The following is a 25938-nucleotide window of genomic DNA, read 5'->3' as shown; positions in this document are numbered from 1 at the left end:
TTGAATATACAAACTAGGGTGAGTCCTTTTGATTTCCCAAGGTTGAAAAAACATCCTGTGTGTACCTGAGCATTGCTACTGATCAAGTCCACCACACAGTGAGTTTCCACACTGATCCCGGTCCAATTGCACATCTGTGCAATGAACCTGAGTGTCACATTCGTTGTGGCAACCTCTCCCTACCTTATGCCTTCCAAGTCGCGCTCCTGGAGATATGGGCCGTAATCCACCAGGACAGCATCAGGAGTCTTTGCCATACCAACTCCAGGCTGATATTGTAGATAACTTGGTCTTGGTTTGTCACAGTTAACTTAACTCATGTATTCTTCTTCTTGTATGTATTGCCTGGGCATGTCATTGTTTCCCTCATCACATGCTGACTTTATAAAGTCTAAAGCACCTCTGTGTCCTCTGTAGACCTCTCAAACATGTTTTCTCTCCAAGTACAGCTGCAACACTTTGTAATAAATATTACATAGAAACAATGGTGGTATTTTTACAATGCACTGGGGGCATGCCAGGGAGGGGTTACTGGTTACACTTTGATGTACCATCTGTACTTGGAGAGGAGACGAGTTAGAGAGATCTATGGACTTTAAAATGGTCACCAGGACAGGATGATTGAAACAGAAAATAATGTACTATACAAAGTTATTCTAAACAAAGAAGAATATAGTAGTTAAAAAAACTGAAATTCCAGACTGGTCCAGCACCACGTCAGGTCAAGGCTGTGCAAATTTTGGATACAGGTCAAAATAAATGGGCTTGTATGTTGTGTTTCAACAGTGGACCATTGGAGCTACTCTTGCCTTGTTTAAATGGGGACTGTGCTTGATTTACCCAATATGTTTTTCCATACGTATCTTCAAATGCACCATTAAAAGCAGTCATTTTTTAACAGTTGCCGATTACGTTTTGTATTTTCGCCTGTCCCCAATTTGGTTATGCGCAATCGTTGTGTTTTACTGAACTGTAGAATCTCAGGACAGGTCATACCAATTTTAATATTATGTTATGGTTTATTGCGAAGGCTGGTATTGCTTTGAGGCGAATGCCCTGGAAATGCTGGATCAATTGTAAGATAACACTGACATGGTCGATTCGCACTGGACTAAAAAGTCACAGGACGCCTGAGTTTTTTTACATTTTACAGAAGGTCCCAATGTCCTGTAAAATAATCAAAGGACTTCAATTTCAATCATTCCCTTTCATTAACATAAGCAGCAAGCAGGATCACAGCTTTGAATTGGGACTCCATCAGCCCTAGTTAGAATTAGGGTTCGATTCACTACATCGGTAGAAACTCCCTTGGAGAATGGAGCGATCTCAAATATGTTTACTAAAATATTGTTGATGAAGAATGTTAATGAAGGAATTCATAAATGGTAATTGGACAACATGGTTAAATCTGAAACTAATTTCTTAATCGTTTATCACATACACATTTATTCACAGTAATCGATGCATCGACACTTTTTTTTTCAAAATCAAGAACAAACGTTAGGATTTCTATCAGAATATGCAATAACTAAAAACGCTGCTGTGCATTATAGTTAAACAGCAAGGCACAACTTCTATTCAAATGTGAACATTTTTTATAATTTTATATCTAAAGTACTTGTTCAATTAACAATTGAAAAACAAAACTCTGTTTTAAGACAATAATAATAATAAATCACTACTGTTTTTTTTTTATTTAACAGAAGTAATTCTCTACTAAAATTACTGTTTTCATTTTATGTCAATAGCATTTACCATCTACACAAAAAACAATAAATTGCCAATCCTTGGTTTTCTGTCCTCTCTTTCCTGGTTTGTCTCTCTCTCTCTAGCAAGGTAAAAGCCCTGCCTGTGTAAATAGTGTGTGTGGGAATGTAAGGTTGGCAGGGATGGGGTTAATTCTGTCCCTGCCAGCAATCCCAGGTGTGGCCATTCCCCAATTAGGTAATTGAGTGCTAATCGGGGAGTGGCCATTTGTATAAAGGGGAGCAAAATCCTTTTGTTTGAGAGTAAGGGAGTTTAGGTGAGTTGATAACGGTGCGTGTGTGCAGTGTGGAGTGAAAGCAAATGCCCAGCCTACAGGCATTGATTGTATTGTTTAGTGTAAACCTTTTATTTTGGCCCATGTGCCCAGTTTGTTTGTTCCTGTGTGTTTGTGAATTAAACATGCACATACATGCTTAAACTGCAGCTTCTTGACCTCTGAGTCTCTCTTTCCTGCCAATAACATCTGGTGCCTGAGCACTACCCTGTTACATCGTCCTGTTACCTAATTTAGGGTGGTAGTTTCTTCATGCTGCCAATTTAACAGAAGGAGAGCGGCCAGGTAATAAATAAACAAATCAACTGTAACTGCAGAATAAAGATGTGTCTGGGCCAGTTTGATATCCATTTCTCTAATTTTTATATAGTAGTGTGCATGTTTATCTGAAAATTTTGATTTGATGTGCATATGAAATCAAACCACTGTAAATGAAAATTGTCAAAATAGGCAAATTAGTGATTGTATGATTTAATTGATGATTTGAATATGCCACACATGCAATTCATTTAAAATAGTAAGAGAAAAGGAACATAAAGCCACAGATAGTAAAATGTACTTTTTAGAAGTTGTTTAAGATGCCTAATTAAAGCACAAAGTGGTCCAATATGTGTTGATCAATTTCTGAGTCAGCTACAGTACTAGGAACCAGACGAGCATTTCTGGCCTGATCAGACTCCTCTACTTCCAGAATGTTCTATAATATATGTGACCTCGGCAGAATAAAAATAAGGTAGAACAGGACAGCAGTCGTTCATTCAAACCAAGCCCATTCAGTCTTGGGCCTCTGTCAAGCAGAGATTGACAGTGCTGTATTGTGTGGTGCTTTTTACCTCGCCTCCACTGGCGGCTAGATTGAATCCTTCCAATTCTTTTCACGTGTGACTAGCTGCATTTGAACCTAGGCCTCCAGAGGAGAAAGACATGGGCATTAGTTAACTGTTATCCACCTAACACCACCAACCCCCTGGCTTGGACATTTTAACGCCAGCATCCAAGCGGACACTTTCAAGTCACCCTTGGCAACTGGCAGGAAGCCCTTGGAATAGCTTGCCAGCTGTAAATTTAACTGGCAAATGAGCTTCCCCTGGTTGTGTGACCTTAGCACGTTGACATGCTTACTTATTAGAGTGCGAGCTGTGATTTTCCCAGCCCAACACAAATAGCTAGTGTGGTTTTGTGAGGAGATACCTGCCGTGGAATTTATGTAGGAATGAGTGTCGGACTGCAGCTCGGATATAGTGGTGAGTTTTACCTACAGTAGTTTTGGGAGGGTACTGTCTGTGTGCGTGCAGAAGTGTTAGCGTGGAAAATAAACTGCCTTTCCAGATGAAAAATAGTCTGCTAAATAAACTAATGAAAAATGTACTGCTCATCTATGTTTCTGTCCCTTCTCTGAGAAATGCTCGAGAATCTCATTCTCTTCTGATTTAATCAGTCTAAAATGTTTTCCCTAATACCATTACTGGGGAAAAAAAGGAGAAGCAAAGGAGACATAATTCATAAAGATGAAGTAAGAGAGAAATATATTTGATATACAAGTGAAACAAACAAGACACAGTCTTTTATAAATTAAAGAACACTGCAACTATATATATATATATATAAAATTTTAGCTCAAAGAGTGTGTGTGAATATTGTTTTTTTTTTATCAGTTATTCATATTTTTATGTACCTACATTACCCTTTTCTTTTGCTGCTTTTTCAAATTGTGTATATGTTGCATTCATAGTCAGGACTCGGTCAATCACCGACAAAAATAAAAATAACCGACTAATAATTTCACAATTTGAGCATTTACAAATCAAAGAACTAAATGAAAGGTTATTTTGGTCTTTGAGCAAATTATGATGATCACATTGCGAAATGGAAAATATCAAACAAGCAAAGAACGAAACACAAAAGAAGAGAGAGCTTCTTCAGTCTTCCGTCGGCTGGAGGATCTCTGGAGCGCCTTTACAGTCGGAATGAATTTCAGTTGTCCGATAGTTCATTCCTAATTTGGATGAAGTACCCACAGAAAACCCATTTTCTCTTTGTACAGCAGCAGCAGCTGTGCAAGGCTTCATTTTTGTCAAACAAAGAAGTGCTTCTGTGTGCTTAAGGACGTACAGTGCAATTCTAAATACCACAGTAGCAAGCCTTGCAAAAACTAATACAGTGATTTGTAGGTATCTAAATCTGAATTATTATTATATTTTTTTTAATGAGCTCTCATTATGATTTCTTTATATGTATCTAATGTGATTGAACTACTTTAATTTTACCTGACTGTTATCTAAACAATCAAAACAGTGTTTTAAAATGAAGCTCAGTAGCCCAGTATGGTTCATTTTGAAAATGTTAATTTACAAAAGTTGTCATCTTCTATTAAGGCCATGGTCTCAATTGGTTAACTTCCTGCATAAATATCAATCAATGATGTGTATTGTATCTTGTAAATATAATTTACTGATTTTATGTTTTATTGTATTAGAAAGTTTGTATTTCCCTTGGTGCCTATTTTTACCACCCCACAATGAATTGCTATTCGCAGATTGAGCCGCATCTTTAAAAATCTGTTTGGGAACTGTGCATTTGCACGTTTGATTAAATCGCTTTACTCAAAGACTGAAGAAACTCTTCTTTTGTGTTTCGTTCTTTGCTTGTTTGATATTTTCCATTTCTCAATTTGATCAAAGACTGAAATAACCTTTAATTTCGTTATCTGATAATTTGTAATTAATCGCAAAATGGTTATTTTTGTCAGTGATTGACCGAAACAAGTGTAACATACTGTGTGTGTGTGTGTGTATAACTAATATATATATATATATATATATATATATATAAACAGGCCAGCACTCAGTCGTTCATTGCCCCAGCACACAGAAATTTATTTTTTAAACGCAGTTGCACTATTTTTTAATAACAAAAACGAAATAAACACCTAGCTCTAATGAGCACTAACTAAACACAACACAGGAACCTGACTATAAAACAGGACAGCTAAGCTGTAACACAAAACAAAATAAACACAGGTTTAACACTACCTTTTTTTTTTGGGGTTGAACACACTCCCAACCGGGTACATTTCACGTACATTGTAAAATCCATGATAACCGTAAGAAAAACACAGCCTTACCTGTGATGTTTGAAAAAAAATAGGAAAACTAGGCAGAAGATCTTGGGGGGGGAAGCCGTGATGTGTTTCTTTTAGAGATGCAACAATTAATCTATGCATTAATTATTGATCATCCATCCGTTAAATTTCCAGAGGTTCGACTATGTGTTTGTGAGTCAATGCATTGAATTGGCACATAGTTTGAAGTCTCCCATTGCCAGTTTGCATTAAAACATTTATTCTGTAGTGTGTGCTTATATTGGTGTTTGTACGATAGGTAGCCAACGTCTGCGTGTTGCTAGGATACAAATGTTTGTAACTATTTTGTTTTAAAATGGAACTTAGGTACTTTTTCTGGGCATTGTGTCTAGGCATTTAAAATGAACCTATGTGTTCCCTTTCATGCAACACAACTTCCTGTTAATTTCTAAATAGATAATATTTTTAAGTCTGTGTGGGGGAAATGGAAGACTGCTTGGACAACGAGATTCTGCAGTACAGTAGGAATGTATTATATTCATTTTATATATTTTAGTAAACGTTTATATCTGTATAAGCTTCAGGAGTTGACAATAGTCCAGCAACTCCTGTAAGATAATGTTCTATTTATTGTATTATTGGTTGTTATATCAAAAGAATGACACAGTGTCTCTTTTTGTTTCTCAATATATATCAACAATGACAGGAAATGACATAGCTGTAATAATGCTTTAAATAGACTAAGCTTTAGTATACAGTAGAACCTCAGAGTTCAGAACACCAAACTTACAAACTGGCTGGTCAACCGAACACTCCACTTTCAGCTGGAGGCATGCAGTCACCCGATACTCTACAATTCAACCAGGTAGGCACTCCTATAAGTGAATACTGGTCACGAAGTGGGCAAAATTACTGTACAAACAAATGTATCCAGACAAAGGTGAGGCAGATTTCAAAGCAAGTATTGGCAACTTTAGTAGGAACATTAAGGCTGTAGATAGCAGGTGTACACATTTATTAAGACCATTGAAAAGTCATTTTCAGAGTTATGGGCATTTCAGACTTACGAGCAGCCTCCATTCCCAAGGTGTTTGTAACTCTTTGAGTTTTTACTGTATTGTGATAAAAACAGTTATTTTGTAAGTGACTGCGAAGGAACTCTTATTTGTATTGAAAATTCCATGAAATTCCATTTTGACCGTTGATACCTTACGTATCATGCCCTTAATACTTCTGACCACTTGCAGGGCTGTACTTCCACCCTGCTTTGGAGCCAGGCTTTAATGCGGAGTAGTTAACAATTTGCCAACTAACAAGGTAAACAGAGTAATTTACTGACAGCAGTGGCGTCATTTTTTTTTTAATATTGCGTAAATGATATAGTCCTTGATTTGCATGTGTTTTTAGTGGTTTGGAAATATTCAAATAGTTGATGGGTTTTCCAATGGATTTGAATCCCTTGTCACCGTGCTATTACTGACTGATTACAGCAGGTATCACAGACCCCAATCAGCACTTGTCTTCTCTTTCTTACCTTAGGTAAAGGATTTGTGCTAGTCAGGGTCTGTGCAATTGTGGGAGTTGCATTGCTGCCACTGTCAAGTTATTGCTGAAACTGACAGCATACAGTATCTTCATACACTTTAATATTAAGAGGGATAGCCAAGGCTCATTGACCCCTGCTGTTGACAAAGTACAGATGCCTGCATTTGAATCAGAATATGGGGAGGTGCTGTCATACGCCATACTTACATTTATTATTTTATTTTTTGTACCTATATCTAGAAAACAACGTATCCAAATGTACTAATGGGGGGGGGGGGGGGGCGCTAGGGGCGCTACACACAAATAGTGTACACAAATAGTCACTACTATTTGTGACCGGTGTTAAACACTTTACATTGGTTAACATTAAATTGCATTCCCCCCGTGTTTCATTTAGAAAATATAGCAGTATCTAGACCTTCGCTAGGATTGTTGTTTTGTAGCCTCCTGATGATTTTATTCAAATCTATCCATTTTTCATGTAGCGAGATGTAAAGACCTTCCCTAAGTTCAGTCCCTTTGATTGACATCACTTGTACTCTCCGTATGATGGACACCCAAAACAACCCAATAACAAAGCAAGCCCAGCGTTTCCGCTAGGAGAAACTGCTGCCCATCACACAAACTAAATGTTTTACCAGTCACAACACAAAACATCATCATCATCATTCTGTCCACTCTAAAAGCGATAGGCCTATGTGAAAAAGTTACAAGAAAAAAAAACATTCCTTTCTCTTAGCCTTATTTTTTTAATGAAGCAGATTAGTTTGACAATTTACTTTCAAAAGTTTTTTTAACATTCATTCATAATTTCAAATTAAAATATTTCTTAGTGTAACTGAAAACTACAGGTACAATATCGGCGTTAATTAAAGCATTTTGTACTGGAAAAATAGGGTGTGCAAACTTACGTAAGACTAGACTGACAGATCTAGACTAAAGAGAACATGTAAAAACCATACAAAAATAAACTGCACTTGCTTTATGCTTTCAACTAACACATGGGACACAGTCAATCAGAATCCTGGATGAAAATAAAGTTAACAATCCCACCCTCCAGTCCAATGTGGATTGAATCCAGAACTGCCAGATCACTCTCATTCGATCGCGTGTGCCTTTTAAAGGGTGTTGTCCAACGGCATACTAGAGGCACTCTCATTCACTCTTGTTAGTGACAATGTTTCTAGCTGCCCATTACAGACTGTTTGCTGCCAGTCAAACTGATGTCTTCAGTTTATGCCCATCAACTAACTTTTGAAACCGTCTCTGGCGGGTATTGACCAGTTAATGGAAACCCTGATTTGATTTAGCACCTCGCTCAACTGAGCATGTACAGTATAGCTCTGTAAATGGCTGGAATCTAGTGCCCAAGTCGGGGACTAGCTGCATGTTTCTAGGCAGTATAGAAAAAAATCTAGATCTTTATAATAACTGTATTCATTAGCTCTGAGAACTTTAAAATACTTTTCTTAGTGTGTCCTCAGAATGAATGTCATGGGATCTCGGTGAAAATACGTTGGTTGAAAACCTTATTTTTGTGAGTGAATAATATCAGCAGCCCTAGAGGGCTCCAATGAAACAAAATGTTCACTTCTATTAATGTCAGCTGCCCATGTCCAAGAGAAGTAGGGGGTGGGGGTGGAGTGCTACAACAGGACAGGGCTGGTGTTTGTTTCGAGGTGATGTAGCAAATCCGTTTGATCCACCTCTTTTCACAAGCTGGGATGTCGCAAGGCTTGGCTAGTGAACAGAAGAAACTGGGAAGAATGGGCCCTGTCCGCTGTCTGCGAGGATTGAACAAACTGAGATGGCAAGGTAGCCAGGCCAGTTAAACCCTTCTCAAACACACACAGAGAATGCTGTCTTTATGGGGCTGACAGGATTCAAAGGAAGATGTTTTACTGTACACAAGCTTTAGATACAAGAAAGCCTCTCTAATAAGAAAATCAAACTGGGAAATAATTTATTTCCTCATTTTGATCATGAGATAGGCTCTGAATGAGAGGAGGCCATTCGACCCATTCATGCTTGTCTAGTTCCTAGTGGCTGATTGATGTCTAGTTGGCTCTAAAAGTAGTAGCTAACATAAGAATCCAGTGTTTTTTGCTTTTGAATCCCCAGTGCTGGAATTTGGTGGTAGGCTATTGAAATAAACAGAGAATATGAGACAATTTATTAAAAATTGTAATAACCAGCAATCCGGACTCCTACTTAAACATTCATAAACTGTTGTTGTTGTCTCTGACACTGCCATTAAGCAGTGCTGCTTGTGAGCGTGGGTTTTCACATCTCAACATTTTAATAAACAAATATCGATCCCACCTATCAGCCCCACGCCTTTCTGCCCTGATGTATGTTCATGTGTGTAAAACGACCACTGAGACATTTGATCCTGAACCCAGCATCCTTGACAGGGATGCAAATCCCAGTTGTTTGAACTGTCGGAGGAGGATGTGGAGCTTGACAGTGACCTGGATGATGACCCCTAATTACTCAAAAGTCATGTGAACCCCTGATACTAAGCAAATGTATTTGTATTTACAAATGTGATTTCTTGTACTGTACTACAGTACCACACTAAAATTGCACTAGCTTTCAACTACAGTTTCCTGAGTCATTACAGTGTCCCTCTGGGTCTCTGGCTGCAAAGCATGTCAGTCATTAGGGGAAGCAGCTGGTATGTTAATGACAAGAAAGAAGGCCCAGAAGGGGTGGAGACAGTTTCACTCTCCAGGTGAAGTGACTGAGGATATGCAATGCAGTTGCTGAAAGCAATGTGGTTGACACATTTTTTTAATTTCGCGTCTGACCAGATATCCTGTTTTAAAATGAAAATGAAAAACATGTTTGGTTTGTACTTTGAGACCTATTTTACATAGCATTGGAGGCACCTTAAAAGGAGGCAAGGGAGGCAGTGCCTCCTTAAAATTTCAAAGTGAATTTTATATATATATATATATTATATATATATATATAATATATATATATAATATATATAGTTGTGTAGCTTATCCTATAATAATGTTCAATAAAACAAAAACAAAGATATTGTCTAAAGCAAGAAAAAATGACATTTTAACCTAAACCCTGATTCAACTGTCCTATAGTAATAGCAGTTCTGGCTCCTCAGAGGAGGCAAGCCTCCGTTACAAACATTTCTAGCAATGGCAGATGACGTAGTCTGATCTCTGATTTTAATTGGAGGAGTAACTCAAACCCTCCTGCCCCTTGCTGAAAGCGCTGCTTTACTGAGTAAGCCAATTATGAGTGAAGTTGAAGGAGACATTGACCAGAAAAAAAACAAACAAAGAAATCCATCATAACGGTAGACAAAACATGAACTGCATTGCTGCTCGATACTGTGGAAAATCCTTTGACTGTTTAGTCCCATTAAACGAAAGTTAAAAAGAGAAGCCAGCGTTGACATGTGTGGATTGGAAACACCTTTCAGCGTGGTCCAGATAAACTACAATTCCCAGAAGACACTGCGCCCGTATGCCCATATTTTCCCCAGCGCAGGCAAACTCGTTCACTCTCTTTTCGCATGTACGGTTGGTACTGAATTATTTTGTTGGTCATTTATTTAAGTTTAGCAAACAGAGTCGATACGATGTGCTTGTTTTTTTTTTTTTGCCTGCCTTTCTACTGCCTTAACAACTTTGTTTAGAAAATATTGTATACAAAGTATGTGGTCTTGAAATCTAAATGCAGTACAGTGCATTTTTAAACATACACTGGCAGTGTGTAACAGCTGAGTTTATTAGAATAAACTATGATGGGCTACTTTTTACTTTTGTCTGTTGGCTAGCGGAGAAAATGCGTTTAACAGCCGTATTGGAGTGCACCTGTTTAGACTGCACTTGCAGATCTCAAGATCTACCCCCACTACCATGCACTGGACTTGCCTGACCTACGCACCACATTACTGGATCCTCAGCTGATGCACTATCCTTGCACTATTGCACTACTAATATGTCATTGTAGATATAACTTGTAATCTTAACTTTTTTGCATCCTAGTTCATTCCTGTGAAGTAGCCTTCCTCGAAAGCACACTATCGCTATTAGAAAACAATTTTTCTCATTATTGTCTTTAATACAACACTTTGACCTAGATTTCGCCAGGTACCCTTCTGCTGAGAAAAGTTTTAGGAAAATAGTCCTGAAATTTAGTATTATTTGCACTTACTGTAAATTATACTGTATTTAAATCTTAATCTTTCATTGTAACCCTGTACAACACTGCCCTGTAATACCTGTAAGTCACCATGGATAACGGTGTCTGCCAAATAAATAAATAAATAAATAAATAAATAAATACTACTACTACTAATAATATGAAAAGTGTTGTCAGTCAGAATACAATAATAAGATTCTACTGTTGCTGGGATCTTAATGGGACCCCTAAGCCCTCTGCCTTTTTTGTGCCCATTTGTGTTGGCCACCAGCCTCCACTGGTACATAGCAAATGGACGTGCACAATAGGTGAGATTTAGAGTGCTATTTTGTTTGCTATCACTTTAAAAAATCAACAACCATACAAAGAATTAATTTCCAACTGTGTTCTCTGGTCATGGTCTCTACTACAGTTTAAATATTGACTTTGTTTTTCTCCCCAATTTGGAATGCCCAATTATTATTTTTATCCCGGTTCACTGCTGCAACCCCCCGACGACTCAGGAAACAGAAGCTGAAACACGCGTCCTCTAAACGTGTTCCTGCCAATCTGTCATTTTTCGCACTGCGGATCCACCAGACCTATAATGCTGGAGGACAACAGAGTGGAGGACATGCCCCTTAGGAACCCCCGCTCATGGTCTGCAATGACATCGCCTGGATTCGAACCTGCGATCTCCAGGCTGTAGGGTGCATCCTGCAATCCACACGGAGTGCCTTTACTGGATGCGCCACTCGGGAGCCCTGTCAGCTCCTTTTTTGGTATTTAGACATACCCTTCTACTTGAAACATTTATTATTTAATTTAAGTTTCTTTTAGCATTTCTAAATTGACACAGACCCTGTTTATGACTAAATGACACACATATGGACAGACAGACAGTCAGTAAGTCTTTCTGTACCCCCAAATTCTTCAATAACTTCAATTAATTTTACTTGTAAATTTTATTACAATTGGACAAGCAGTTCTCTAAATATACGTTATGTAAAACGTGACATATGTACGCCCCCCGCTGTATTCTAATTGCCAAAACAAAGGACTATAAAATTCATTATCACAATCACTTAAGCGATAGTGTCTGTTGTTAAAGTCTCGACCGTATGGTATTTAACCATTACTGGAGTTGTGCGTCCAGAGGGCACTAATGAAAGTCAAGGTTAACTACCACACGGTAGCCTTCCTCGAAAGCACACTATCGCTATTAGAAAACAATTTTTCTCATTATTGTCTTTAATACAACACTTTGACCTAGATTTCGCCAGGTACCCTTCTGCTGAGAAAAGTTTTAGGAAAATAGTCCTGAAAACGTTAATAGAGGATCTCGTACATAATGAGACAAAAATAAATAAATAAAAGAAATAACATTATTAAACAAATACCTTTTTACTTGTAGAGTTACTTATAGTTCATCTGGGTAGAGTCATATCTGAATGAAGCATACTAAACTGTCTCGGTTTGTTGTTATTGGAAGATGTTGAACCGACAGCCTGTGATTGGCTGATTTAGCAATTGCCGGTACAGGACTGGTTGCTTTCTTTGGTGCAACGTATTGATTGGCTGTTTTTGGTGGATAATAAAATTCATTTGGATCAATTGTGTCTTTTAGTATTTGCTGGCCAATAGATGTAAAGTGGCAAGTCAAAATGAAAAAAGCCCATACTTGATTCACAGTTGATGCTGGGCTGTAGTAGAAGGCATTTACTATCTGATGGTACTAAATCATTTTCTAATTACTGTATATACATCACTTCAAAACACTAACCAGAATTGTAATGTAAAACTAAAAACAAATTAAGTAACATTGAAATCAGTGTCTCAGTTAGCACTCATTTAATGCTGAACATTTGCCGGAATTTGTATTTAATAGAGACAGAAATAGCTTTTGATGAGAATTTAAAATCCTTTCATCCCTACTCTAGCTTAGGGGCAGAAGTCTTTGTCCATGGTTTTGATATAAATCTTAGTTCTAGAAATACTGATATTTCACTAATGCAGTCCTGCTGTTGGATGGGTGTTTTGTACTGAATCGTGGCAAAGGTGAAACACATGAATGATAATAAATAATACAGCTTTTCTTTTAATCTCCTTATCATACAATGCCATCATATGGTTGGGACATACGAGTCTGGGATATGAATCAAAAGGCGCTTGTTAGAGCCACGGGGCACGGAGGGACCATCTGCACAGAGAGCGCAGGCAGATTACTGATGGGATATTGTGTTCATATCAGAGGCTTCTTTTAGAAGTGTGGAACTTGAATTTACAGTATGAAATTATTTTGATCCAATACAAATGAAAGGACATGCACTGTCTGATCAAGTCTACCCAAAAATGCTGCAACTTGCGATGGCAACTTTCAAGATGATATTGCTTCCATTCACCATGCTGGAACTGTGGCTAAATGGTTTGAGATGCATGATAGAAACATCAGGCATCTTCCATGGCTCGGATCTCCAGCTGAGTATGATGCAAAACTTTTGGCTATAACTGTATATACTGAGGGGAAAAAATGTTTTTAATTTTTACTAACAATAATGGCAAAAACAGGTCCTGTATTTCCTCACAACTAAAAACAAATGGTTGCCCATTCCCCTTTTCCCAGACTGTTTTCAATTTGATTAGGTTGAGCACACAACACTGTTATATAAGAGTACTTACTGCGTTACGGGTATTAATTGACACCACATGGTTTTCTTATGTGCAGAATGGAACACAAGGTTCAGGTAAGTGTCTATTTCCTGTTACACAGGAAAGAAGGGGCAGCACTGTGGAGAAGTGGTTAGGGCTCTGGCCTCTTGACCGGAGGGTTGTGGGTTCAATCCCAGGTGGGGGACACTGCTGCTGTACCCTTGAGCAAGGTACTTTACCTAGATTGCTCCAGTAAAAACCCAACTCTATAAATGGGTAATTGTGTGTAAAAAATAATGTAATTGTATGTAAAACATAATGTGATATCTTGTAACAATTGTAGGTCTCACTGGATAAGGGCATCTGCTAAGAAATAATTAATAATAATAAAGTAGCAGGGTAAATGAGGCTCACCTTCAGCTTACACAATTATATCATTTGTGTTTAAAGTACTGCAAAAAGATGAAGACTTTTTTGAAGCCAGATTAATTTAATTTCAGATAATGCTTGATTGATGACTTCCTTGGATTTCTATTACCAGTGCTTTTAGTGCTCAACCCATGGTTCACCCCTGTATATTAAATAAGTCCTTTGTGATGTCTTCTAAAGCGAGCAAGATGAAAACAACTCGTGAGATTCAGTGCTGAGTGAATGATGTGATGGGCTCTCTTTCTTCTACTTACAGGGAAGGCAAAGCAGTGAACGGTAGCGCAGTCACAGGCACCACAGACCCAGAGGAAGCTCATCGGGACAAGGGGACACAGCAGGGAATCTGATGGAGTCAGCATGGAACTGTTTTTAGGGTAGGACACCATTTTGTCCATACATAAGAAAGACACAGTTATGTTTATTTCTGCATTTTTATCCCTCCTGGTATGCATATAGTGGAAGCGCTCATAGAATCTAGTTTTACATATATCTAGAGAACCACTTCTCCAGTTCCCATTGCCAGACTTTGGTAGAACACCAGAATATGAGCCTCTGAGGAGATGTCTTATGTATGTCTATATGACACTCATTTTTCCTTCTGTCTAGAAAAAAATATTTATCCAGTTTCTATAAAACTTGGAATTGCAAGTTACTGTAAATATCAGAACCTAGGGATCTATTATGGAACAGTCTGTCATTACTTTTTCATGCTGTCTATTTTGTGGCAGTTCTCTGTTTATTAACATGTTGCTTTAAAGCCTTAGTAGTGCTAACTGAGGCTTAACCTAGTGCTTAAAGTTTCTGACCTTTTTAATTAGGGAATTCAGTCAGGGACTGTTTCTCCTTACTGTGCCACAGTGGTCACTACTGGACAGACACCCACCTAACTCAAGTGGGACCTGCAGGGCTGGCCTTTGCCCTGGGTGTAAAGAAGCGATTGGCTTGAGGAAGCTCACTGACCTTCAGTTACCCTGAGCTGCTGTGGGGATTGCTACAGTGAGGGAACATTCTAAATTGGGGAGAAAAAAACTGAAATTACTTCTGCTGACAGCTCTTGCTTTCTCTGAAGATGTAGTTTTATAGAAAACAATTTCTAAATCTAGGAATATAATTTGATTTCAGTTTTAACAGTGATTTTAATAGATTATATTTATCAATTAACTAAATGCAAAGTGAGTGAACAGAAGAAAAATCTAAATCAAACCCATATTTGGTGTGACCACCCTTTGCCTTCAAAACAGCATCAATTCTTCTAGGTACACTTGCACAAAGTCAGGGATTTTGTAGGCATATAGTCAGGTGTATGATTAAACAATTATACCAAACATGTGCTAATGATCATCAATTCAATATGTAGGTTGAAACACAATCATTAACTGAAACAGAAACAGCTGTGTAGGAGGAATAAAACTGGGTGAGGAACAGCCAAACTCAGCTAACAAGGTGAGGTTGCTGAAGACAGTTTACTGTCAAAAGTCATACACCATGGCAAGACTGAGCACAGCAACAAGACACAAGGTAGTTATACTGCATCAGCAAGGTCTCTCCCAGGCAGAAATTTCAAGGCAGACAGGGGTTTCCAGATGTGCTGTCCAAGCTCTTTTGAAGAAGCACAAAGAAAGGGGCAACGTTGAGGACCGTAGACGCAGTGGTCGGCCAAGGAAACTTGAAAGACACATCATGCTTTGTTCCCTTCGCAATCGGAAGATGTCCAGCAGTGCCATCAGCTCAGAACTGGCAGAAAACAGTGGGACCCTGGTACACCCATCTACTGTCCGGAGAAGTCTGGTCAGAAGTGGCCTTCATGGAAGACTTGTGGCCAAAAAGCCATACCTCCGACGTGGAAACAAGGCCAAGCGACTCAACTATGCACGAAAACACAGGAACTGGGGTGCAGAAAAATGGCAGCAGGTGCTCTGGACTGATGAGTCAAAATTTGAAATATTTGGCTGTAGCAGAAGGCAGTTTGTTCGCCGAAGGGCTGGAGAGCGGTACACGAATGAGTGTCTGCAGGCAACAGTGAAGCATGGTGGAGGTTCCTTGCAAGTTTGGGGCTGCATTTCTGCAAATGGAGTTGGGGATTTGGTCAGAATTAATGGTCTCCTCAATGCTGAGAAGTACAGGCAGATACTTATCCATCATGCAATACCATCAGGGAGGATTCTGATTGGCCCCAAATTTATTCTGCAGCATGACAACGACCCCAAACATACAGCGAAAGTCATTAAGAACTATCTTCAGCGTAAAGAAGAACAAGTGATGGTATGGCCCCCACAGAGCCCTGATCTCAACATCATCGAGTCTGTCTGGGATTACATGAAGAGAGAGAAGCAAATGAGGCTGCCTAAATCCACAGAAGAACTGTGGTTAGTTCTCCAAGATGTTTGGGCCAACCTACCTGCCGAGTTCCTTCAAAAACTGTGTGCAAGTGTACCTAGAAGAATTGATGCTGTTTTGAAGGCAAAGGGTGGTCACACCAAATATTGATTTGATGTAGATTTTTCTTCTGTTCACTCACTTTGCATTTTGTTAATTGATAAATATAAACTATTAACATGTCCTATTTTTGAAAGCATTCTTACTTTACAGCATTTTTTCACACCTGCCTAAAACTTTTGCACAGTACTGTATTTTTTAATTCAGTTTGGACAGGTACTGCTTCCCTGACACCACATCACTTCATGTGTTGCAGGATCTACCGAACAGGTACCAGGATGCAGCGGTTTATCTATAGTGCTGTATTTTACATTTTTGCATATTCTCAGTTACTGTAATATAATAAAACACTCCATTCTAGAGCTCTCCAACACTGTCATTGCCCTGCACCTTAGTAATGAGCACTAGTCTATACACTCCATTCTCAGATCACTGTCATTACATTTAACCTAAAAAATGAACACTACCATTCTTGGCTCTCTAGCCCTGTGCATCTTAATAATGTGGCATTTCTTTTGATCTTTGCAAACCGCATGACTTTTGCCCCCAGCATCACTTAAAAACATGCCAAAATCCATCCCTGTCATAACTCATTACATAGACTGCCAGTTCATGTGAAATCCCGTTGGGGTCTAAACCATTTCAGATGGTGAATGCTTTGAGTCGGTGAGCGATTTGTAAGATTAATGGTCCGTGACAGATTTCCATGTCTATAAAATGTTATTGAGCGCTATTAAAATGTGTGACAATCCAGTTAGAGAGAGAGAGAGATTGTTCTAATAGATGGGTTATATCATAAGCAGACAAAAAGCTGATTTGAGCCACTGAGATGGAGATCTCCGTGCTTGTGATCAGATACAAAGGGGGGCTTCGATTGGATTAACCACCCTGTACGTCCCGAACTTCTGACACTTACGGTTACAACATTTTGCAATAATTGCTATAATTGCTTAAAACACATTTTTATTTGCGTATCCTATGTAGATCCAATTTTAAGGCAATTTATCCTACTTTGCATTAATGCTAAACAACATTAAAGACTGAAGTTGTTTAAAGATGGAACACATTAAAACATGATGCAATGTTGGAAATCTTCCCTTAAAATATCATTCGGCACACATGGGAAAAGAAAATTGGTTAATTTGTTACATTTTACCCTGTGGTAGTTCCATTAAAGGTGAAACAACTTCCAGTTTAATTTCTGTCTTCAAAAATTCAGCATTCAGGAGACTTTTCTGAAGCATCCCCTGTGGTTGATAAATGAGTTAGAAAGTTGACATTAGTTAGTAAGCCCAGATCATTGTGGTGGCGAAGTCTGTCTGTCTCCAACACACAAGTTTTACATAGACCTGGAGAACCACTTATCCAGTTGTGATGAAAAATGGTTAAAGTATTTAAGCACAGTCTGTAGAGAGTATCTGAAACTTTCAAAACCAACTCCATACATTTTTATTGTGTGGCACAAGAGGGCACTACTGTACCTTGCATTGCAGCTTGCTGTGCAGGTAAAGGGATGTGGTAAAAATTCAGAAACCCCTATCATAACACTGTCAATAAGGTGTAGGGTCACCATGGACGCTTGACAGGTCTAATGTAATGAGTGTGCATCAACAATTACAGGGCTCTAAACTGGCAACAGTTGTCTTAGGAAACATACCCTTCTAGTTTGTTTTTTCCATAAGAAAACCTCAATTGAAGATGATATAGGCTCAGCTTGGTTAAAATACAGTAAACATATTTGAAACTTACATTCCCTAATGATTTATATCTACTGTAAACATTTACCACATGTTCCATTATATACATTTTAGGATTGAGACATTAATTACAACTATAAATAACTATAGGAACATAATTTTAGACATTATATTTTAAATCATGTAATGATACCACAGAAGCCATAATAGCAGTACAGTATTTCATGTTAGATTTCGAATTGTCACATTTTTCAGTTTTTGCCAAATTTTCTTTAAGTATATGGAAAACTACAAAGCAGTATGTAACTCAATATGTTAACGTAACATTATTCAGCAGGTTTCATTCGACTTTTATGAAGCAAAATGTGTTAATTCTATAGGGTGATGCAACACTTTTCACCAAAGCTGTGGACTCACAATTAAAATATATGACCCTGTGGCAATGTGGCCACGCCCTTGTGCGTAGTTTATGTTTATATGTTACGTGTTGTGTGTAAACGTTGGTGTATAGTCATTGGTACACGGGATATAAACGGGTCTGTGTTTCACATGTGATTTAAATTGTATATTTGTATTTAGGCACGAGGATGGCACATCACATCACGTGCATTTAAAGTATTAGTATGTGAACATGGGAAAGTGCACTTTAATAATTCACATGCAGTTGTACCGAGATTCCAATTGAATGATTGACTAGCAATCGAGTCTCGGTACAACTGCATAAAAGCAGCATGTTTTCACTCACTTGGGGTTGGGTGTTCGAGAGTGGAGAACGGGAGAGAGAGGAATAAAAAGTAAGAACGTAAATATAAGTGTTTTCACTCACCGTGTTTGTTCGTTTGTCTGTCTGTTAGTCCGTTTTGTTTATATATTTATTTTGGCGTAAGTGCCGTGTCCTGTGTTTTTGTTACAACCGTTTTATTTTCTGTTCTGTTTAATTATTAAATGTTGAGCGCGGTCACGCGCTCAGCTTCATCAAAACCCCAAGTCTCTGTGTGTTACTTCCTGTTTCTGGTCTGACGTCACCCACTGCAGCCGTCTTTGTGACAGACCCTCATACACCATATGTAAAATTTCCTGTTAGCGATTTATAATAATATTCTGCGTAAAATAGGCAAAACCAAAAATGGCTTTCTTCTGCAGATATGTGACTAAATGTCTGCTGTTATAGCAGTTATCTAATTATTCTAACAAACAAATATACAAATCCCAATGTCACTGAAAAGTTCTGCTTTGTTCATTACTCTTGGCATGTACATTCACTGTGAGTTTATTTTAACCTTCAATGAATCTCAGGACTAATTTTACCCAGAAAGCACTCTAATTCAAGTCAAGTTGAAGAGCTTCACTGCAGCAGGATAAACTTTTGGATAAAAGTACGATGCTGTTTAGTTGGGTTAAAGATTATTTTTTAAAACTACTGGTGACGGTAGGACCACAGATTTCTGCAATGTATTTGTACTCGCACATCACAACATAACACAAGACTGTCAATAGTAAAAACAAAACAAAAAAAAAATAGTAACCTTTCCAATCTCTCCCTGTCACCCCGCTTCTAGTAAACAGTACAATATTTAGAAAAATATGGTTTTCCTAAAATAACATATTATCGCGTGTAAAATGAAAGCAGGCTCCACACCGGCAGTAGCTTCCTGCTCAAATTCAGCAGTTTTATTAGCACAGGACAAATAAACAATTAAGAACCACGCCAAAGCAAAACAAAATAATAAAAACCTAATCTCTCTGTGCTAAATTCCATTCTACCACAACCGCTCAGGCATGCACTTCTATTTATCTCTTTGCATTAAACCGTGCCCTCCATCCGCCTGCCATTCGGACCCCAGTCTCCCGGAAGTATTCTGGGGGTACAAATGCGTGTCCAGGATTGGTGAACCGGGACAGACTGGCAACCAACACCCCTGCTAGCATGTGGCGTGTCACAGCAAAACATGATGTAATACAAAAACGTCAAAAACAAACAAACAGGACAGTCAATAAGTCCTGCAACGATGGAAATCGCAGGGTCATTACAATAGCGTGCTGTAGGTTCTACCAGGATATATAAGCCACTAGTCTGTAATAAAGATATAATATATATATTTTTAAGTTGCATACACTTTATTACAATTACTTTTTGTAATTGTATTAACATCAATACATAGTCACGTATTCTCATTCTTCATTCTACATTTAAAAGCCTATTTAATTGTTTCACAGCCAAACCCGGTAAATTAAACTGATTGCACGATTAATGTTACAGTATACCTTTTATTTATATCACGGTCTGGTTTTACTAGTAGTAACACCCTAGTGCTTTTAATCTACGATCATTGAAACGCATTTCAATTAGTTTTTATGTTTGTGAAATAAAAGGTATACTGTATTACCAATACTACAATAATAGTAATAGTTTAATTTACAGTGTTTTCCATTCCACTACTAAATGGGGTTTTTAAATCCTCCAAGTCCTTACTTTTGCATTTAAAAGCGGAATAAAGAACACCCTACAGTTTGAAAACCTCTGTCCTATAGTGACTTTTAGTATATCATTTTTATTATTGGTAATTTAGTGTACATAGCGGTAGCCTTGTGCTGTGTAATGTATGCTAATGAACACAGAGTGCTGCAAAAGTCTGTTTTTTCAAACTGCTCAGGTTAAACAATTGCAAAAACATTGTCAGTACTACAGCAGTAAATAAGAGGCAGCTGGCGCCTACACTCCAATACTAGGCATTTTTAAAGAAGACACCATATGCTCTTTTGGTCTGCATCTTCCATGTGTTCCCGCTCCCTGCAAGCTATGTGATCAGCACTCTGTCGACCTTGAACTAACCATGCTTTCACATAGCTCTGTAGTTGAAAATGTGTCAAAGGTGGGCTGTTGCGGTGCAGAAACAGCAGATTGCTGACTCTGATGATGCAGAGAGAGTTCCTAATTGGTGTAACAGTATTACTCACAGTGCTAAACACCCGCTCACATTCTGCAGTTGAAATTGCAATTGTTTTCAAAGTTGTAATGAGAGGGAACATTTGGTCTGGCACATGCCTTCCTCCATTGTCCTTGTATTCCTGAAATCCTTCCACAATCTGTCTTGCAGGTAGCCAAAATGTTGTGCACATTGCGATTTACCTCGCTTTCTCCATATAGAATATCATATTCAGTACTGGGGATATACAACCTTGCATGCAGAAATCCGCTCCTGATATTCAGAAACCATTGCATCTGAAGCGGTTGGTACATGGGACGAGGCTGTGTTGAGGAGCCTGTTCTGCAGGTAATTTAGCAAGCTTCGAAAAAAAAAAAAATCTATTGATTTCAACATCAACCTTTTATCCAGCATGTAAAGCTACACCTTGAAATTCCAGCTTCTTTGTAGGCTCAGTGGCTATTCTTATAAATTGGGCTTCTCCTTACCAGTCAATGCTTCAAAAACTTTAATATTCGGCAGATTAAAATGTGGGCTTCTGGGAGGGTGGTAGAGTCTGCTTTCAGTTTAGAGATAATCCAGCTAGCTCACTCAGAGCATCTCTCATTAGAAATACAGGTTAGCTTTTCTAGAAGACCTCTGTATTTTGGTTTTTCCTGACTTCCTTGTTTTGGATCTTCAGCCGCTGAATGAAAATGACCTTCTAAGGCAGGATAGAAATTCCAAGCAGCAGTAACATATGGTCTAGAGACTGTCCATAAAACTTGTTTGTTCCCGTCGCCTCTTTGAAGCATCCCCTACAGCAAGCTCAAGTCTATGGTTGCAGTAGTGCCATATAACATGATTAGGATAGTAGTGTTCTTTCTCCAGCAGTGGTGAGACTCCAGAGACCCGTCCCATCATTGCTGATGCTCCATCTGCAGTGAAGGAGATCCCGTTTCTCTTTATAAACTCCTTGGTTAATCGCTTTAGCTGCCATCTGATCTAATTCAATCGACTCAAAGAATATTGTAGTAAGAGCTGGCTCCTCACAAAAGGCTGCCTTCACATGCACCGATAACAGAGTCAGATGGCTGACAGTAGTAAACTTATAGATCACATACACCATAACCTAATTTTCCTTTTTGAATTTGTAGCCAGGGATTTTGCTCTTTTAAAATAATTTCTTTGCTCTTTTGACCAGCAACTAGGTAATTCACTAAGATTCTCCTCAGAGTTTGAGGCTGCTGTGCCACTGATATATTACATTTGCTTGTACAGACTCCAAGGTTCTCTGACTACTTACTGTGACACATGCAACCTTCTACATTGTACTCTTGTTGACGCTGTTTGCTAGAGTCTGAATCTATTGGGGTTATTTGTAAAGATGAGTTATCATCAACTGCACTGCACGTCTGCTCAATTTCTTTTCTTGAAAAGACAAAAAATGGATTGCTGCATCATTTCTTTTACTGTGTTGTTCCCAGTAGTGTAGTGTGCTGTTCCTTGCACTTTCCTGCATCCCATTATAGCCATCACTAAGACACATGGACAACACTTGGAAGAGAGACAGACAGCACCCCTACTGTTTCTGAATGGTATTATACCTGTGGTCTAAAAAGGTTGCCTGTGGTGGTGTTTGGGCTCTGGTAGGGTAGTGGGATGGCAGCAATGGAATAGATACAGGCCAGTGAAGCTAGCCAATTGCTTTGTGCCTCGGCTTCCTCTGTGTAGGTGGGTCTTGGGTGGTGTTGGGTGGCCTGCAGTGTGGCCTTTGTTGAGGACGGCTGGCTTTCTACTGCCAATTATACAGATAAACCATATTATTAAAAACTAATTTAAATGGTCTCGCATTCCAGGGCTTACTTACTGCCCTGTTCTGTCTCCCATTTTCTTTCCTGTCCCCCCACACTCCTTTCTTGTCTTGTCCCTGCCTTCTCTCTAATGGAGGTGGCAGCTCTCTTCCCACAACCCGATTGGGCCCAAGAGATTTGAGACTTACAGTGGTGGAAGGAAGGACCAGAGGAGTGATATTGTAGTTTCAATGGCTTCCAATCAAATGGTTGGGTGTTACACACACTGTCAGCAAATAAGCCGTCAAATTAAAAAATGACCTTGACCTCTAGCACACATGATGAGACAGTTAAGTCCCTGATAATAGAACCTAGCGCACACACATTTGTACAAAATACATTCGGTGGAATTTCTGATGAATTTGTGTTTAATGCCCAACCATTTGTGTGCAAATTAAGCACAAAAACAAACAAACAAAAAAACACATCAAACACACAAGGAAAAATACACAAGAATGAGAATATTATTCAACAGATCACTCTCCATGATCTAACCCTGAGAATTTTAAAAAGAAAGGCTTCGAACCTCCCAGGAATGTCAGTTATAGAAGGAAAGACTTAGTAAGGACTTACTCATTATTTGTATTTGATATTATAACTTTTCAGGGGTGACTTTTTTCATTTTCATTTTCAATTCCAGAACCCCGATTTTTTCCTTCAATAAAAAACACAAGTGTGGAGTTTTACAGTGGTTTGATGTTTGTTTGTTTTTTCCCCACAAGACGAAAAACTCCAATTTTATTTTTTTTCAAAATGTATTTATTTCAATTTTGAACTGTAGATGAAAAAACGGAAAAATGAAAAGAACAAACCCTATTTTCAGTTTTCCAGTTTCTGAAAACGGTCCAAGAAATTGAATTGGGAAGCGTTACACAGACCGTTCTGAAAAATATTTAGAATTATCTGTAGATGTCTGCTTGGATTTGTCAAGCAAAACATGCCCTCTAGTGGAGGAATTACTGAAGTGCAAAGCTATTCAGCAGCCACTATATGGTTTGATAAGTAGGTTTGTGCATTTCTAACATGTTTTTATTAAAACAGAATGCAACCTGTTAGTGTTGATTTATCAGACAGCCAGAGTGTTCTGACAATTTTGTAACGCATTGTTTTCTTTGTGTTTATGCTCACTTTGTATTTTGTGTTTCAGTCATCTTGGTGTCTTTTAAAACTCATAATTACATTTATAAATACTAAAAAGAAATGCAATCAATTAAATGAGAAACATTTAGATTAGAAGTCTTTCTCAGCGCCTGCATTTCAAAGAAGATCTGTTGCTTCCAGGTTTTTGTATTTAATGCTGCAGTTTCACAAGTGCTTTTGAAATGTAATAAACTGCTGATATAACTTTTAAGCTGTTACAGAACCTGGCAGAAGTTCTGATGAATTTCGGGGGATGTCACTGATGCTATGTTGGCACGATGCACAGTAACAGGCTTCTGAATGTCCAAAGGCACCCCCATTATTATTTTTTTTTCAAATGTATTTTGGAGTTTGATTTGAGTTTCACGCTTTTAATGCCAAGTTCATATCTTAATTGAGTGTAGCCAATTCTAGATAGCTATGGCAACCGGTCTGAGGGTCTGGGGTTACTTGGGGCAGATGATTCCTCAATCGAGCGAGTGAGAGAGTACTGTACCTGGAGCCTTGATTGACAGCCCCCCCCCCTGCCCAGCAACTCTTTCCTGACAGGTTTCACAGTACACCTCGAGGGGCCTGTGACAGCATCGCTCCCCGGTGTAAACTCCCAGCCTGGCGCTGGCTGCTGACATCTTCTCGTCAAACTGTGATTTCCCCCGGCGGTGCCAGAGCAGGCCTGCTTCCCAGCACTGAGACTACAAGAGCATCCCTGGCTTGTGAGCCACACTGCTCACGGCACACAGTAAAGGGCTATTAGCTGAGGCTTTAAAAAAACATGTTCTAACCTCATGAGAACAATAACTGTCGCTTCATGTTTTGCTGTGGGGAGCATGCAAAAATTACTTGGTTTGCTGTTCAGTCACCCTTAATTTACCACTGCCTTTCAATACATAAACTAATGAATTCTGCTAAATATACACTGCTAAATCACAGGAAGCCATTCGGCCCATCAGTGCTCATCCGGTTCCAAGTAGCTGATTGATCTCAGAACTTTGTCAAGTCGGGTCTTAAAGGATCCCAGTGATTCAGCATCAATATCATGGCAAGGTAACCCATTCTATGCCCTCACCAATCCCTGTGTAAAGAAGTGTGTCCTACCCTCTGTATCTCCACTTCATTTCCAGTGGTGTCCTGTGGTCTTGGTTTATGTGCTGTACCTAAAGTATTGGTTAGGATTAATTGTGTCAGCGATTTAAGATTTAAGGACTTCAAGCCCCCCCTCCCCCTAATTTTTCTTTGTTCTAGTTTCTGTTCCTCAACCTATCTTCATAGCTCATACCTTTGAGCCCTGGGATAAGTCTGGTTGCTTTGCACTGGACTCTTAAGGCCACATTGTCCTTTTTGTGTTGTGGGGACCAGAATTGAACACAGTATTCTATGTGTGGTCTCACCTCTTCATTACATAGCCTCATTATATCCTCCTTTGGTTCGACTTCTTTAGGATTAAGGTTATACTGACACAATAAATTACTTAAACCTCTGCACAGCTGAGCCTCCAGACCCAAAGAACAAAACTGACACTGACACAGACCTCAACTTTTTAAACAGGCAAGAAATGTAATCCAAATAAATCAATGTTCCTTGTCGGCGATTCTTTAGGAGAGAGGAGAGAGATGCACTTTATTATTATTGTCATGCCTCCCATCTGTAAAAGGGTATTTAGGAAATATACAGCTCTGGCTGCAATGCAACACAAAGCTCAATAAAGCCTTAATCTTCAGGTTTTGTTTACCTTGCTTTGCAAACTAATAGGTTCAGCTCAGCGAGTATAGATTTTTCTCTTAATTGAATGAATGGGTGAAGTTCAGGAGCTCTGTGCTTGTGTCGCTCTCTGTTTGTCGTTATGGGAAATAGATTCACTGCCTCTGTGACGCCTTCCTGGAAAAATCAAATGAAATCAATTCAGTGTCCGCATTGTTCAAGCTGCCCCGGGGGTGCAGACAAATTACCAGCCCCAGCACTCCAAACACATAGAGACCGGAGTTCACCTAACTCCAGGACTAAATAT

General features: G+C 38.8%; 1 protein-coding gene across 3 annotated transcripts in view; it reads left to right on the top strand.

The window, feature by feature from the left end:
- LOC117431725 (ankyrin repeat and fibronectin type-III domain-containing protein 1-like) overlaps positions 1-25938 on the top strand; it is a 256983-nt gene that overhangs the window by 14974 nt on the left and 216071 nt on the right. For 2 of the 3 annotated variants that reach the window (XM_034053016.3, XM_058995967.1), the window contains one exon: positions 14158-14275. In XM_034053016.3, the coding sequence (XP_033908907.2) occupies positions 14259-14275 (17 nt within the window). In that variant the 5' untranslated portion in view covers positions 14158-14258. Of the gene's footprint in view, positions 1-3180; positions 3286-14157; positions 14276-25938 lie in introns of those variants that run through there. The other variant, XM_034053015.3, reaches the window with a different exon arrangement.

This window comes from Acipenser ruthenus, chromosome 22 (genome assembly GCF_902713425.1).
Source record: "Acipenser ruthenus chromosome 22, fAciRut3.2 maternal haplotype, whole genome shotgun sequence".
In the NCBI taxonomy this organism is placed as follows: domain Eukaryota; kingdom Metazoa; phylum Chordata; class Actinopteri; order Acipenseriformes; family Acipenseridae; genus Acipenser; species Acipenser ruthenus.
This window is presented reverse-complemented; position numbering and strand designations above follow the sequence as displayed.